The 16,162-nt window shown below is 45.3% G+C and overlaps 1 protein-coding gene across 2 annotated transcripts in view; it reads left to right on the top strand.

Moving 5' to 3' along the window:
• Positions 1 to 630: 630 nt before the first annotated feature.
• LOC138274931 (uncharacterized) overlaps positions 631 to 16,162 on the top strand; it is a 779,592-nt gene continuing 764,060 nt past the window's right edge. For both annotated transcript variants that reach the window (XM_069219061.1, XM_069219055.1), the window contains exon 1: positions 631 to 739. In XM_069219061.1, the coding sequence (XP_069075162.1) occupies positions 688 to 739 (52 nt within the window). In that variant the 5' untranslated portion in view covers positions 631 to 687. The remainder of the gene's footprint in view (positions 740 to 16,162) is intronic.

The following is a 16,162-nucleotide window of genomic DNA, read 5'->3' as shown; positions in this document are numbered from 1 at the left end:
GGTGAAAATCTGTTCTGTAGTATTTTTGAGAAAATTTGTGTAACTGTCATTTAAAGACGTGATTCAGTAATTTGAGAATTCTGCCAATCATTGGATGGCGAACGTTTCTGTTAAATTTTTTCTGCTATACTGATAATTCCAAACCGATTTGCGACTTTCGGGCTGTGTAACAAAAAACCAAGAGGTGCAGAAAACCCTAGTAATAGACCAGTAGCTGAAAACATAACCCACCACACATGATTTGCATAGCAACACACTATTGCAATCTCGACAGCCACAATCTAAGTAATGAATTTGATATGTAAAATATACACACACATCACCATTTACGTAAACATCTTATAATGTTGCTACAAAGATCCTTTACTTTCAAAGCTATTAATTTTGTATTTGACTCCTGATACATTATTTCACCTGCCTGGAATGACCCTCCCACCTCTCACCACACCCCTTAATATAGAAATTTATGATTGTTGACATAATTTACAACCCCATCCTGCCTGCTGGAACAGATGAAGGAAAATACACACCACTCAAGTTATGTCCTTCTTATGAATTGTACATCTTTCCCTCTGACGTGCATCTCCACCACTTGGCCTCTGACCACACTGGGATGCTATAAAAAGCCATTATTTAGGCATCACGCACAGACCTCCTTCCATTGGTGCAACTCCATCACATTGAAAAATGAAGGGGTCCTGTGGCATCCTGCTGCTTACTGCCCTGATTGCCGGAACAGGTAAGACTTCCAGTAGAACGTGCATTATCAGTCTACCCATGTTGGGTTAATTATCCTAAGACATTTTCAATTATTTATTGTTTCTATTCGTAGAACGCAGAGTTACCTCCCGGTGGCTCTATGGGGATTGTATCACGGTGTATTGTATGAAAAGAGAATACCCCCTGTGGATGGGAAGATATAGAGAGACATGCATGCCTACTCATAGTGCATTGGCTAATACCCGTTTAGGGCACTTTGGATAGTCTTGTATGGTTGGTGGTTCATAGAGTTTTGGATAGGAACAATCTGAACATGGATTGCTTGAGCTCCTTGAACTGTAAAGGAAGAAGCAGTCTAAGTGTGTTGGTCTGGTTGTGTGGATACTTTGGAGCTTTTGAAGATGTTGCTATGTTGGATGCTATGCTGGTTTATGATGATTGAAGTGACAAGTGTCTTACTTAGTTTAGAAAAGTTAGAAGAATTGTGTCATCTTCTGTAGAAAGGCGAACTGGTACAGGGTGAGTATCTTTAAAGAGGAGTTATGTCATCATGTTAGTGAGGGGGAGGAAGTTGACAAATATCATTGCTGAATGCCTGGATTCATGAAATGTCTGTTCAGGACACATTTTATATTTGAGTTTTTTTTTTATAAATGGCTGGCAGCGAGGAGATTCAGATGGGCTTGTACTGGAAGGAGGTGACCTTTGTGAGCACTGCTTGTGGGTAGCTAATGCTTTGCGGGAGGGTTGTGAGGTCCTAGTCCCCTGCAGTGTGAAAGGGTTATAATCAATCAGTCAATCAATCAAAGGATTTATAAAGCGCACTACTCACCGGTTAGGGTCTCATGGCGCTGGGGGGGAGGGGGAGCTACTGGTCATAAAGCCATGTCTTGAGGCGTTTCCTGAATGTCAAAAGGTCTTCAGTGTGGCGAAAGTGGAGCAGTAGGGAGTTCCAGGTTTTGGCAGCTAGGTAAGAGAAGGATCTTCCTCCGGCGGTGGTGCGGCGGATGCGGGGGACGGAGGCAAGGGCGAGGCTGGCGGAGCGAAGATCGCGGGTGGGGGTGTGGAAGGTGAGTCTGTTGTTGAGGTAGGCTGGACCTGTGTCGTGGAGGGCCTTGTGTGCGTGGATGAGGAGCTTGAAGGTGATCCTCTTTGATATTGGTAGCCAGTGTAGGTCTCTGAGGTGGGGGGAGATGTGGTTGCGGCGTGAGACATCAAGAATGAGGCAGGCGGATACGTTCTGGATTCTTTGCAGCTTTGTTTGGAGTTTGGTTGTTGTTCCTGCATATAGGGCATTTCCGTAGTCCAGCCAGCTGCTGATCAGGGCGTGGGTGATGGTTTTCCTGGTTTCGACGGGGATCCACTTGAAGTTCTTGCGGAGCATGCAGAGAGTGTTGTAGCAGGAAGAGGAGATGGCGTTGACCTGCTGAGTCATGCTGAGTGTGGAGTCCAAGATGAATCCCAGGTTGCGTGCGTGGGTGGTGGGTGAGGGTGCGGATCCTAGGGAGGTGGGCCACCAGGAGTCGTTCCATGCTTATAAAAGTTGACTAGGACTAGCATGCACTGGTTTCCTTTGTAAGATGTGTAAACTGTTGTTGGCCACCTAAATAGGATTTATCCTGATTCAAAGGGTTGAAATGCTTATTGTGTTAAGTACTTTAAAATTTTGTCTGAGCTGAGATTAGTTTTTATTGGGAGGACAAGGATTTTACTGTATCAAGAGGAGGAGAATATGTTTGTCCTGGAGCTTGAACTGATGATATAAAGTTGCATTTTTTACTTTCCAGATTCTTACTTTGAAAGTTTTACTTCCCAAAGAAGTGTTGAGAGAGTCAAAGACTCAACAATATACAAACGTGAAAAAGGGATAGGAAAGGAGGAGGAAAGAAGAAATAGGCTAGGACAATGGACAGGAAAAAAAGAAGGGCACGGGGTGTTATTAAAAAACAGAACGAACGCAAAAAATGCAAAAGGCAAATGAGGCAGGGAAACACGGTAAAACAAGCATTGACTAAGCCCGCAATTCTTGTTTTGTTCTTTCTTGTGTTTTTTTTGCAAAACATTACTGTTAGGGAAGCAGCCTGGTCCTCGTCAATGTAAAATATACTGGTGAAAGTGACAAATGTTTTTGACTTAAAAAAGCACCCATTACCACAGTAGTCCTTGGCAGTGAACGGAATTACTTTATGTGTGGATGTGCTGCTTGAACAAGGGCTGCATGCTGTAACTTACAGTGGTCAGCCACTGGCTGAATAGATTGATTTACCCATAGCCCCATGATGCATACTAAACTCCGTGGAAGAAAAATGTAAATTACACAACAGATTCATGGATGACGTATGGCTAAAAACCTCTATGACTATCTAATACGTGTGTTTTATGTGAAATCAAAAGATCTTGGCTAAGAACTAACCCAAAAAAGCCAATCAGTCTGGCATTGGTTGATAGTCTCTTGACTTTGCTAATGCTTTTTTTTGTAAATCTTTATTGCAGATAGAGAGGGCTGAAAACAGAGATAAATTGAAAGGCGTTGAAAGACAGATAGAAAGGGTTGTATATTTAGAAAATGTTGCATAGATAGATCGAGAGATACAGATAGAGAGAGACAGATAGGCAAATGTCCTGCTGCTTAGAAATGGTGGCAAAGATAGATAAATAGATAGGCACGCAGACAAATAGATAGTTGCATAGAGATGGTTGCAAAGGTAGTTAGCTAAATAGAGTGGGTAGCATACACAGAGAAGGTGGCACATAAAATGATGCATAGATAGTGTTGCATAGAGCAGGGTTGCATAGATAGGTAGAGAGACAGATAGACAAATGGATGGTTGCATAGAGATGGTGGTAAAATATATTATTAAGTAGAGAGGGTTGTATACATAGAGAATGCTGCATGGAGATTGTTACAAAGATAGATAGATAGATAGATAGATAGATAGATAGATAGATAGATAGATAGATAGATAGATAGATAGATAGATAGATAGATAGATAGCAAGGGTTGCCTAGATAGATAAAGAGACAGATAGACAAATAGTCAATTGCATATAGAGAGTGGTAAAGATAAATAATTAAATAGATAGGAATGTATACATAGAAAAGTTTTATAGGGACCCCCAAGGTTTAGAGATTGGGAAAGGGAGGTGGATTTGCGCTGTATACAAGAAAAAGCAATACTTTACAAAAAAGAAAATATTTTATAGAGAGCGTTGCATAGATAGATAGATAGATAGATAGATAGATAGATAGATAGATAGATAGATAGATAGATAGATAGATTTGCAAAGACAGATAGACAGGTAGACAGATTGATACCTAGACAGATAAATAGATAAGCATAACAGACAAGTATACCGACAAGACAGACTGGTAGATAGAAAGAAAGGTATATCAATAGAAAAACAAACCGATAGCTAGACAGACAGGTCAATCGCTAGACAGGTAGATAGCCATACAGATAGTCAGGTAAAAGAAAGAGAAGGTTACACATATATATATATATATAAATATATATATATATATATATATATATATATATATATATATATATATATATATATATATATATATTTACTTAAAAAAACAAAGGTTACAGGGACATTATGGTTTGGCTCTAGTAAGGTAACTACAACTCGCGCCCTCGCCATGCACAGCTTTTTCGTATTTTTTTTTACTGCAAATATTACAAGGATGTTATTAATGGTAACTAGCAGTGCATGGCGAGGGCACGAGTTCTAGTTACCTTAGGGCACGAGTTATACTTACTTGAGGGAACTATAACTATAACTGGTGAATTTCTATGGTTTTGTACATTTAAAATGTGAGCCTAACTATAACATCCCTGTAACCTTTGGTTTTTTAAGTGAATTTCTGTGTTTTAAAAAAAAAAATGTATTTCCTCACTATAATGTCCCTGCAACCTTTGGTTTTTTTCAGTTAATTTCTATGTTTTTTTTAACGTATAGTAATTTTCATTACTATACGTTAATCCAACCACTGCTGCGCGCGACCTTCGGCCATACGTGGCAGCTGCCAACCCCCTATGAGCACCCAACTTTGTACCGTGCATGGCCTTCACCCATGCGCAGCGGAGGTTGCCCGCAAAACCTGGCCTGCAGCCCGACCCTGCAGCCAACCCCCTAACCATGTGCATGGCCCTTTGGCCGTGCATGGTAGAAGTTGTCTGTGACCTCTATGGGTGTGAAAATAGGTGTGAGAGGGTGTATCTGGTTGGAGAGTAGCTGTGAGAGTGTCTGTCTGGGAGTGAGAGTACATACATCAGTGTTTTAGTGGGTGCGTCAGTGTGTGCCCGGTAATGTGAGTGGGTGCATGAGGGTGTCAGTGGGTCTGTGAGTGGGTGTGTGAAGGTCAGTGGCTCTGTGAGTGGGTGCGCAACTGTCTGAGTGGGTCTTTGAGTGGATGCGTGGGGATCTGAGTGGGGCTGTGAGTGGGTGCACGAGAGTCAGAGTGGATCCGTGAGTGGGCGTGTGAGTGTCTGAATGGGTGCGTAAATGTATGAGTAGATGTGTGAGTGGGAGAAAGAGAGTGAAAGAGAGAGTGAAAGAAAGAGAGGGAGAGAGAATTTTTTTGGGCTTTGATGTATGATATACTTAGAATGAGATATTCCTTCACAATTTGAAAAGAAAAATGTATTTGTCAATAGAAAAGAGTAAGATCACCTTTCACTATAAGCCTTAAACATTTGACTAAAAAAATAAAAACGGGAAAGACCAGGGACACCTGTATTTGAATCCTCAATACTCAGGTGGGAAGGTCTGTGACCTTCCCACTTGAGCTATTCTGTTTTTTTTTTTCAAACATATATTTTTAGCCATCTGCGGGCTATCTGGAACCGCTGGGGGGAGGTGGGCAGAGGGGGGTCACAAAAAACATTTTCCCCATTCATTTTTCCATAGGGACCAAATTAGACCAAATTTGGCAGGAAGGTAGGTTCTGGTCCGGAAAGAGTGCTTTTTTTGTTTTTGTATAATTCTATTCAGTAGTTTTTGAGAAATTAAGGGGAAAACAAATTTGTATAGCTAGGGATGCAAAAGATTCACAACCCCTAATGATGTTGCTGAGATCAGATTGGCTGATAACACTTCAACAACAGAAGCTGTTGAAGTGTTGTCAGCAATCTTGGGACACTGCTTTAGCCAAGTCCCGGGGGTTTTAAAAAAATAAAAAGAGTGTGGGGGTGGTTCTTGGCCCCCTCCCGATGCCCAGGGACTGCCACCTCACTGGGACTTATTGTTTTGTATGCAGGGGGGCATGTGGCCCCCTACTGCCCTGGGAATCGCCACCTCCCCGGGGCTTTCATGTAATTGACAGGGGGGCCATCTGCCCCCCACCACTGTCCCGGGGACCACCACTTCCCAGGGGCATTGAGCTAATTATATGCAGGGCTTACCACCCCCTGGGGCAAAATGCATTGTATTTCTGGGGGGGGCGTGCCCCAGGGACCACCACTCCCCCTACCCCCCAGGCAAACAATAAAGAATGAAAGGGGGTCCATTTGATGAGACTTACATCTTTACATCTGTCTCCCACTTGAATGTTTTCATCACAGGCAGTAGCCTTTAGAGATGTGACGAGCATAAGGGATAGGTTGGAGGATTTAATGGACAAGTATATAAACCTGCATAGCGTTTTATCCTCCATACTGCAAACGCTCCACTGGGTATTACTGATGGACCTGCAATCTGATGTGCAATAACTACACTACCCATAAGCCTTAGGGTTTAAACTACAAGCCCATGACTTAAGACAGACAATCATAACATGAGAAACCCAATTATAGGTATTAGGCTTTCTCCTAAGCCTCTTGCTTGGATTTGAAGGATCTAATTATGCTCCTGATTGACCTAGCATCCAACTACTGTGTGTAATTGATCCCTGCAATGTAAAGGAGAAACATCAGACTTTGACATTTCATCCCTATAGTAAAACATAACAAGTACATATAGATCTTCAAATAACATCAGTAAAGGGTGTCTATGATTTATCATTATTATGAACAACCTTCAGGAACAATTCTATCTTATGTAGAGTTGGAGATATATATTTATCAAAACTGAAGGAATGTTTCTCACCTCCAAATCTTTAATAGAATTAAAAACGTTCAGTTCAGAGGTTAGGAAACTACATATTCTGTTTCAGAACCAGAGGCAATGATTGTGCTGGTTCAAACTTACAATGGTTCAAACTCACTAACCACCACTGATGCTATATTTATTATGGGTTAGCAATAAAAAATGTTAAATGTAGAATTCAAGGACCAGTCAGGTGCTTTCATGATTGAACCCATCCACCACTTCAATGCCATAGCACCCCCAGGAAAAAATAAATTTGGGATTTAGAAGCATTCGTGCTACACCCATTCTTTATCTTGCACATGTTGGGGAACAGATTGCAGCAAAGGGTTTACTGAAGTTGCTCATTATGTCTTCATACACTTTCATACATCACACTGCACACAACTTTGGATGTCATTCAAAATTAGAATCAGTAAGAAAATTGCTCTTTTTTTTACATCTGCTAGATCTTCTTAGCCCCCAAAAGGAAATAATACATATTGCACCCTTTTCACAGAAAAAGAGAACTAGCAAGTGTGTCCCACTCTCCTTTATAATGAGATATGCTCTATTAGACAATGAGTTTTAGGATTTGGACACACACCTATCAGAGGGTGTCTGATTTTCAGGGAGTATCATAGGTGGAGCCCCATCCTATTTTCCAGAAGAAGGTAGCACACACAATAGTTGGTATTTTACAATGATTGGTTATTTATTATGTATAATTAGACTACAAATCATGCATTTCAGAATTATGATAATTATTACAGAAATCTAAGCAGTCAGGGTTAAAAACTAGAAACACCTAAACTTATTTCATCACACTTTCCTACCCCTTAAGTCTAAACCCTATGTAATTTGCAAAGGTATTATCAACCTTGCTATTACTTGATTGTAAAAGCTAACTATGCTTTATTATTCCAAGCCATGCAAGGTTTCCCACTTACTTTATCTCGCTGTAGGACCTGGAGTTGGAATTCCATTATTCAGCATGCTCCCTCACCAACTGGTCCGTGAGTTCTGCCCCACCCGATTCTGCCATCACCTTACACCGTAGTCCCCAGTCATTGCCTATGGAATGGTAAGGAGGTCCTCCTACTCGGATACTTCTGTAGACTTACAATGCTTCCTCGCAGAAAAATATAGAAGGCAAGCCAATGTGACATCCTTTGCTTCCCTCCTAGTTAAATCTTACCAAAGCACAGCCTTGAGAAATGGAAAATTTAGCTTTTGATGGATACAACTATCTGTATTCCTCACCTTATGAATTCTCCCAATGCGCCAGCATTTGACAGAAATTTTCCTCCTAGCTCTGCAGATCGACGAGGACGTCACAATTGCACTGCTCCTCATGCGACTCCGTCTGACGTCATCGTGGCAATAAGAAGTCCTTGCCGGCGTGCTGACATCAGTTCCCTTTTTTCTGCGCCTTCAACGCTAAGGTCTTTTTCCTGGCGCTCGAACAGTTACTGTTTTGAAGGAGTTACTGTTGAGTTACAATGTCTCCACCGAAAAAATCAGGCTTTAAGCCTTGTCATGAGTGCGGGGTCGCATGTCGGTTACAGATCCTAATGAGTCTGCTTGTGATGCCTAAGTTCGGACCACGACGTTGAGGGGTGCGTGTCCTGCCAGCAGATGAACCCCAAGGTCTTGAAGGAGAGAGAGACTAAGCTCTTCTTGGCAAAAGCTGAGAAGGAGCATAGGGGTCATCGAAGATCTAAGGCGAGGAACTCTTCTTCACATAAGTCCTTGAGGCCGCATAAGAAGCGGCACCGGCACGATTCTCGACGCCGTTCTTCCAGGGATTGGTCTCGGTGCCCTCCGAGACGACGGCGTATGGCGTGGAAGGTCAGTCCAACGGTCACTCCTCAGCCTCAGAGTCCACATGCTTTTCTGGCGCCGCTGTTGATAGAGGTCTTCTAGACCCCGGCGAGTCCTCCTGTTCACTTTTCTCCTGTGTCAACTCATGGTCAGGAGTCGGTGGTACAAGCTTCGGATTCTGTTCAAGTGCCTCAGGACGAGCAGAGGTTTCCTGCCTTCCCGACTCCAGGAGCGGATCCAGCAGCGTTCCTTAATGCTATGTTTAGCATTGTCAACAGACCTACGGCCCCTGCTGGTGCACTGGCTGGTCCCACGGGTCCATTAGCTTTCAAGATGGGTTTGCCAGCGCCGTACAAACAGGCCCCGTTTGTACCCTTCTATCCAGCTGAAGGTGCTGGTTCGGCGCCAATGATGTCGTCACCCCAGATGATGTTGCCGCCGTCGCCGATGGAGTCGATGCCGGCACCGGATGGGTCCCGATTGGGACGCAGTGTCTCTCCACCCTTTCCGCCACCAGAGCATCCATCTGCTTCAAAACCGGCGTCGTCGATGTCGGCTAATTCTCTGTCGACGCCGCGGTTGGAGGCCAGACTGAGGTCAAGACGGAGGTACTTGAGGCTCTTGGAGGAGCAGGAGTATCGGCAACAGCTGTTGGAGGAAGGGGAGATTCCTGAGCATTTGGGTGCATTTCAGGGCCTCGACTCTGCAAGTGGCCTAAATACATCTCCTCAGTGGAATCTTTCATCCCCTGGCAAGCTCACAGAGGAGGCAGCATCTTACCAAAGCGTGATAAGAAAGGCTGCTGAGTTCTTGGACCTTCCTTTACCAGCATCGAAGGTGAAGATGAACATCCTGACTAAGGTGTTGCATCCTACCTCTACGTCCTCGGAGACCCTGCTCCCTTTTAATGACGCCCTTACTGAGCCCATTCTAGACATTTGGAGGAAACCTGTCACAACGGTTTCCAGGACTGTAGCTAGGAGGTACAGAGTTTCTCCAGGAGATCCACTGTTTTTGTCTCAGCATCCAACACCTGAGAGTTTGGTAGTGCAAGCCTCATGTTCTGCCCGGTCTGCACCTGGTTCGTTCCCTGCTACTCCATCAAATAGAGAGTCTAAGCGAATGGAGCAAACAGCAAAGAAGGGTTTCTCCTTGTGCAGTATGGCCTTGAAGTCTGTCAATGCAACCTGTGTGCTGGGAGGTATATTCATGCCCTGATGGACACGGCCAGAGCGGTGGTGCCAAGCTTGCCTCAGGATGTGCAGGGACAGTTTGATGAACTCCTGTTGGACACTCAAGCAGCAGCCAAGCAGGTTATCTAGTCTGGTTTGGATACGGCAGATTCAGTTGCCAGGGCAATGGGCACTTCGGTGGTGACCAGGAGGCATGCTTGGCTTAGGTCTTCTGGCTTTTCCATGGATGTTCAGACAACTTTGTTGGACCTTCCGTTTGATGGCGAGAAGTTGTTCCAAGGCCGACTCAGCTTTGGAGCGTTTTAAAGACAGCAGGGCTACTGGCTGCTTCTTGGGGCTCCAGGCTTCAGCGTCCACACCCTTTAGATCTTTTCGGAGGTTCAGGGTTTTTGTCCGAGGGTCCTCTTTTTGTGGGAGGCCACAGTCCAGCATGCAGCGGCCTGCCCACCCTCTCTATAGGTCTTATAGAGGGCGGGGAGGGTTAGAATGCGAGGAGCCACTCAGCAGCCTCCAGTCTCATCTTCTTCCTCTGGGGGAACCCATCAAGGAAAGCAGCCCTTGTTTTCTCTCCATCTTGCATCATACTTCTCCCGTAGGGGGAAAGCAATTTCATTTTCTCCACGAGTGGGAGTTAACCCCTTAGCTGCTGGGCCTTTTCCCCCCCAGTGCTGAGCCCTTTTTTGGCTATTTGGGGTAGTTCGCGCTTAGGGCTTCATAACTTTTTGTCCACATAAGCTAACCACGCCAAATTTGCGTCCTTTTTTTCCAACATCCTAGGGATTGTAATAGTACCCAGAGTTGGTGGTTTCCCCTGGAGGAGACCAAGAAAATAGCCAAAATACAGTGAAAATTTAGTTTTTTCCCAAAAAATGGGAAAAAAGGGCTGCCGAAGAAGGCTTGTGGTTTTTTCCCTGAAAACGCCATCAACAAAGGGTTTCTGGTGCTGAAATCACTATCTTCCCACCTTTCAGGAACGGGCAGACTTGAATCAGAAAACCAAATTTTTCAACACAAATTTGGCATTTTACTGGGACATACCCCATTTCTACTATATTTGGTGCTTTCAGCCTCCTTCCAGTTAGTGACAGGAATGGGTGTGAAACCAATGCTGGATCCCGGAATGCTAAACATTTATGAAAACTAGACAAAATTCTGAATTCAGCAAGGGGTCATTTGTGTAGATCCTACAAGGTTTTCCTACAGAAAATAACAGCTGAAATAAAAAAATATTGAAATTGAGCTGAAAACAACAGCCATTTTTCTTTATGTTTTACTCTGTAACTTTTTCCTGCGATGTCAGATTTCTGAAAGCAATTTGTCTGCTGGACTCTTCTGGTTGCGGGGATATAAAGGGCTTGTAGGTTCATCAAGAACCCTAGGTACCCAGAGCCAATAAATGAGCTGCACCCTGCAGTTGGTTTTCATTCTATACTGGGTATACAGCAATTCATTTGCTGAAATATGAAGAGTGAAAAAGAGGTATCAAGAAAACCTTTGCATTTCCAAAATGGGATCAAGATAAGGTTTTGAGGAGCAGTGGTTATTTGCACATCGCTGAATTCCGAGGTGCCCATACTAGCATGTGAATTGCAGGGCATTTCTCAAATAGACGTCTTTTTTACACACTCTCTTATATTTGGAAGGAAAAAATGTAGAGAAAGATAAGGGGCAATAACACTTGTTTTGCTATTCTGTGTTCCCCCAAGTCTCCCGATAAAAATGATACCTCACTTGTGTGGGTAGGCCTAGTGCCCGCGACAGGAAATGCCCCAAAACACAACATGGACACATCCTATTTTTTTATAGAAAACACAGCTGTTTTTTCCAAAGTGCCTACCTGTAGATTTTGGCCTCTAGCTCAGCCGGCACATAGGGAAACCTACCAAACCTGTGCATTTCTGAAAAACTAGAGACCTAGGGGAATCCAAGGAGGGGTGACTTGCGGGGCTCGGACCAGGTTCTGTTACCCAGAATCCTTTGCAAACCTCAAAAAGTGGCTAAAAAAACAAGTTTTCCTCACATTTCGGTGACAGAAAGTTCTGGAATCTGAGAGGAGCCACAAATTTCCATCCACCCGGCGTTCCCCTAAGTCTCCCGATAAAAATGATACCTCACTTGTGTGGGTAGGCCTAGCGCCCGCGACAGGAAATGCCCCAAAACAGAACGTGGACACATCACATTTTTTCATAGAAAACAGTGCCTACCTGTGGAATTTGGCCTCTAGCTCAGCCGGCACCTGGGGAAACCTAGCAAACCAGCACATTTTTGAAAACTAGAAACCCAGGGGAATCCAAGATGAGGTGACTTGTGGGGCTCGGACCAGGTTCTGTTACCCAGAATCCTTTGCAAACCTCAAAATGTGGCTAAAATACCACGTTTTCCTCACATTTCGGTGACAGAAAGTTCTGGAATCTGAGAGGAGCCACAAATTTCCTTCCACCCAGCGTTCCCCCAGGTCTCCCGATAAATATGATACCTCACTTGTGTGGTTAGGCCTGGTGCCTGCGACAGGAATAGATCACACAACGGTCAATGTTGGTCCTTACGTGAGACAGCTGTTGAACCTGGGGTGATCCATTCCTGACACAGGCACTAGGTGTAGGCACTCAAGTGGGGTAGTGTTTTTATCAGGACAGGTGAGGAGTCACTGGGTGGTAGGAATGTTGTGGATCCCAGCATATTCCTGTAGTTTGTGTGACAGAAATGCGAGAAAAATAGAGTTTTTTTTCAACATTTCAGCTTTGCAGGGTATTCTGGGTAAGAAAACTTTGGGGAATCTACACAAGTCACACCTCTGTGGACTCCCCCGAATGTCTAGTTTCCAGAAATGTTTGGGTTTAGTGTGTTTCTCTATATGGCCGCCGAATCCAGGACCAAAAACACAGGTGCCTGCCTTACAAAACCAGTTTGTTTTGCCATAGACAATTTTGATGTCTCCACAATATGATTTGGGTGGTGGAATTTGGGGCTGAACTAAATTGGTGAGCTCCCAAGAGAGCACTCTCTCTCTGCTTGCCGCCGCATTCACCTGCTCTCTGGGTTGGCCTAACCCACTATTACCCAGTTGCACGAACAGCTTGCGAAGGGACAGCAGGACTGTCCTCATCACCTCCCTCAAAATGTACTGGAAGAGGAGTTTTCGAATGGGACTCCTCTGACTGAAAAATCACTCCCAGAGTCTGCGCCATTGTCCTATCCCTCAGATGCTGTCTCAGTATCTGATGTCTCAGTCTCTGATCCTATGTCAGAGCGGTCATCTATAACCCAAGTGCAGGCAGCAGTCATCCATCAAGATGCCATCTCTGCTATTGGCTAAACTGTTGCTCTAAAACACTAGCCTACGTAGACAGTCACAAAATCGATGGTGTGTGTGAGATACGTGCAACAGTAGAGGCCACCTTACCTGCGCTTCTTCCCTCAATCAGCACGTACTTTCAAGACACTCAAAAAACACCTTGTCACATACCATTCGTCACAGTCTTTAGCACCTCCTGCGCCCAGTCCAACTATCATTATTGGTGCTCCCACTCCCTCCTCCTCGGATTCCCTCATTACCACCCAGCAAAAGTGCCCTTCATCTCTCCATAGACTTTACTAATGTACTCAGCTATTTACATAAAATACAGATGTGCTCTTTGCAGTAGGCATATAAACCTTCTGCGCTTCTTTATGGCACTAAAACTGCCACTAGACAAGTCGGACCCTTTTCCCCCCAGGGAAACCACACACATATTGACAAAAGTGATGTATATATGACAGCCAACCACCTGAAACTCAACTCAAGCAAAACCAAAATAATCCTCTTTGGCCCACACAAAAACACCTGGGACCCCCCATGGTGGCCCACCACGCGAGGCCCTGCACCCACCCCCGCCAACTACGCACGCAACCTCAGCATCATCCTAGACTCCTCCCTCTCTATGACCCAACAAATCAACGCTCTTACCTCCTCATGCTTCAACAAACTCCGTATACTGAAAAACATTCAAATGGATCCCCACAGAGACCAGAAAAACTGTCACTCACGCACTCATCAGCAGCAGGCTTGATTACGGAAACGCCCTCTACGCCGGCACCACTCTAAAACTCAAGTGCAAACTACACGCATCCAGAACTCAGCAGCACGACTCATCCTCGACCTCCGCCGACACGAACACATCTCTCCACACCTCAAATCCCTCCACTGGCTCCCCATTGACAAAAGGATCACCTTCAAGATCCTCATCCTCGCACACAAATCACTCCACAACACAGGCCCTGCCTACCTCAACGAGAGTCACCTTTCACACCCCCACACGAAACGTCCGCTCAGCTGACCTCTTTCTCGCCTCTGTCCCCCGCATCAAACACACCACCACCGGGGGCAGATCCTTCTCCTACATTGCACCCAAAACCTGGAACGCACTCACAACCCACATTCGCAAGACCCAAAACCTACTTCTTTTCAGGAAGGGCCTCAAAACCTGGCTTTTTGAACAGTGAACCTCCTAGCCCCTTTCCCTCCCCCTGTCCCCCCCCCCCGCAGCGCCTTGAGACCCTCACAGGTGAGTAGCGCGCTTTATAAATCTCTTTGATACAGATCTACCTATATATATATATATATATATATATATATATCTCTACATAGATATATCTATAGATATATCCATGTACCTAGATATATCTATCTACATAGATATATATATATATATAGATATATACATATATATTTTTTTTAGTTGCTGTATGGTTTCCTTGGGGGCCAAAATGGCCCCCAGGGAAACCCTACAACATCTAAAAAAAAAAATGCCCCCACAGGGGGTCACCCTGCCCACGGGCGACCCCCTGTCATTTCATTTATTTTCTTATTTTTTATTTTTTTGAAAAAAAAAAAATCCCCTGGGGGGCACCTACCTTTTTTTTAATAAAAAAAATTATGCCGGGGGGGGGGCGGCCCGTTTTCCGGGGGGGGCCGCCCCCCAAAAGTGAAATCCCTGGTGTCTAGTGGGGTTTCCTGGCCCCCGATCGCAGCTGTGATGCGGTCGGGCGGGGGCCAGGAAACCGTTTCAGAAGGCCTCGTAAGAAAGGGGAGACTCTCCCCTTTCTTACGAGGCCTTCTGAAACTGTTTCTGGCCCCCGATCGCAGCGATCGGGGGCCAGAAACAGTTTCAGAAGGCCTCGTAAGAAAGGGGAGAGTCTCCCCTTTCTTACGAGGCCTTTTCAAAATGTTTCCTGGCCCCCCCCGATCGCAGCTGTGCTGCGATCGGGGGAGCCAGGAAACCTGAAAGTGTTTCCTGGCCCCCGATCGCAGCACAGCTGCGACCGGGGGCCAGGAAACACTTTCAGGAAGGCCTCGTAAGAAAGGGGAGTGTCTCCCCTTTCTTACGAGGCCTTCCCGAACGTGTAAAAGGCCGTTTTCCCCATGAAAGCAGGAAGCGGCCGCAAGGCTGCTTCCTGCTTTCATGGGGAAAACACCTTTGCAACGTCAGCGCGCCTCGCGGCGCGCTGACGTCACAAAGGGGCGGGTGGGGGGCGGGGGGAGACACGGTAGCTTCCGTGTCTCCCGGGGGTAGTAAAAAAAAAAATAATAAATCCTCGGGCGCGACGCACCAGAGGATTTATTAATGCCCTTCCTGGTGTCGGCCACTGGTCGTGACCCGCACCAGGGAGGGTGTGTGGGCATCGGCCAGTGGCCGACGCCCGCACTCAAGCGGTTAATCACATCGGATTCTTGGGTGCTGAATATTGTGGGGAAAGGTTATGCCCTTCCTTTTTGGGAGTTTCCCCCTTCCATCCCTCTGCGTCATTCGTTTTTCACAGAAGATCATCTCCAGTTGCATCAGCAGGAGGTGCAAGTCCTTTTGTTTAAGGGTGCAGTGGAGTTGGTTCCAGAGCAGGAAAAGGGTTAGGGATGCTTTTCAAGGTATTTCCTCATTGCCAAGAAGGATGGCTGATTGAGGCCTTTCCTGGACCTAAGGATGTTGAATTGGTTCCTCAAACAGAAGAAATTCAAAATGCTGACCCTAGCACAGGTGCTTCTGGCGTTGAACAAGGAAGACTTGATGGTGTCTGTTGACTTGCAGGATGCTTATTTTCCTATCCCCATTCTGAAGTCGCACAGGAAGTATCTCCGGTTTGTGATAGGGTCGCAACACTACCAGTTTGCGGTCCTTCCTTTTGGTCTTACTTCCGCACCTCAAGTCTTCACGAAGGTGATGGCGGTGGTTGCAGTGGACCTTTAGAAGGAAGGGAGTATCTGTATTTCCTTACCTGGATGATTGATTATCAAAGCCAGGACCCCAGAGCTTGTGCTGCATCACTTGCAAATGACAACACAGTTGTTGTTCAACCTGGGCTTTACGGTAAACGTGCCCA

This window comes from Pleurodeles waltl, chromosome 2_2, assembly GCF_031143425.1.
Source record: "Pleurodeles waltl isolate 20211129_DDA chromosome 2_2, aPleWal1.hap1.20221129, whole genome shotgun sequence".
Lineage (NCBI taxonomy): Eukaryota > Metazoa > Chordata > Amphibia > Caudata > Salamandridae > Pleurodeles > Pleurodeles waltl.
This window is presented reverse-complemented; position numbering and strand designations above follow the sequence as displayed.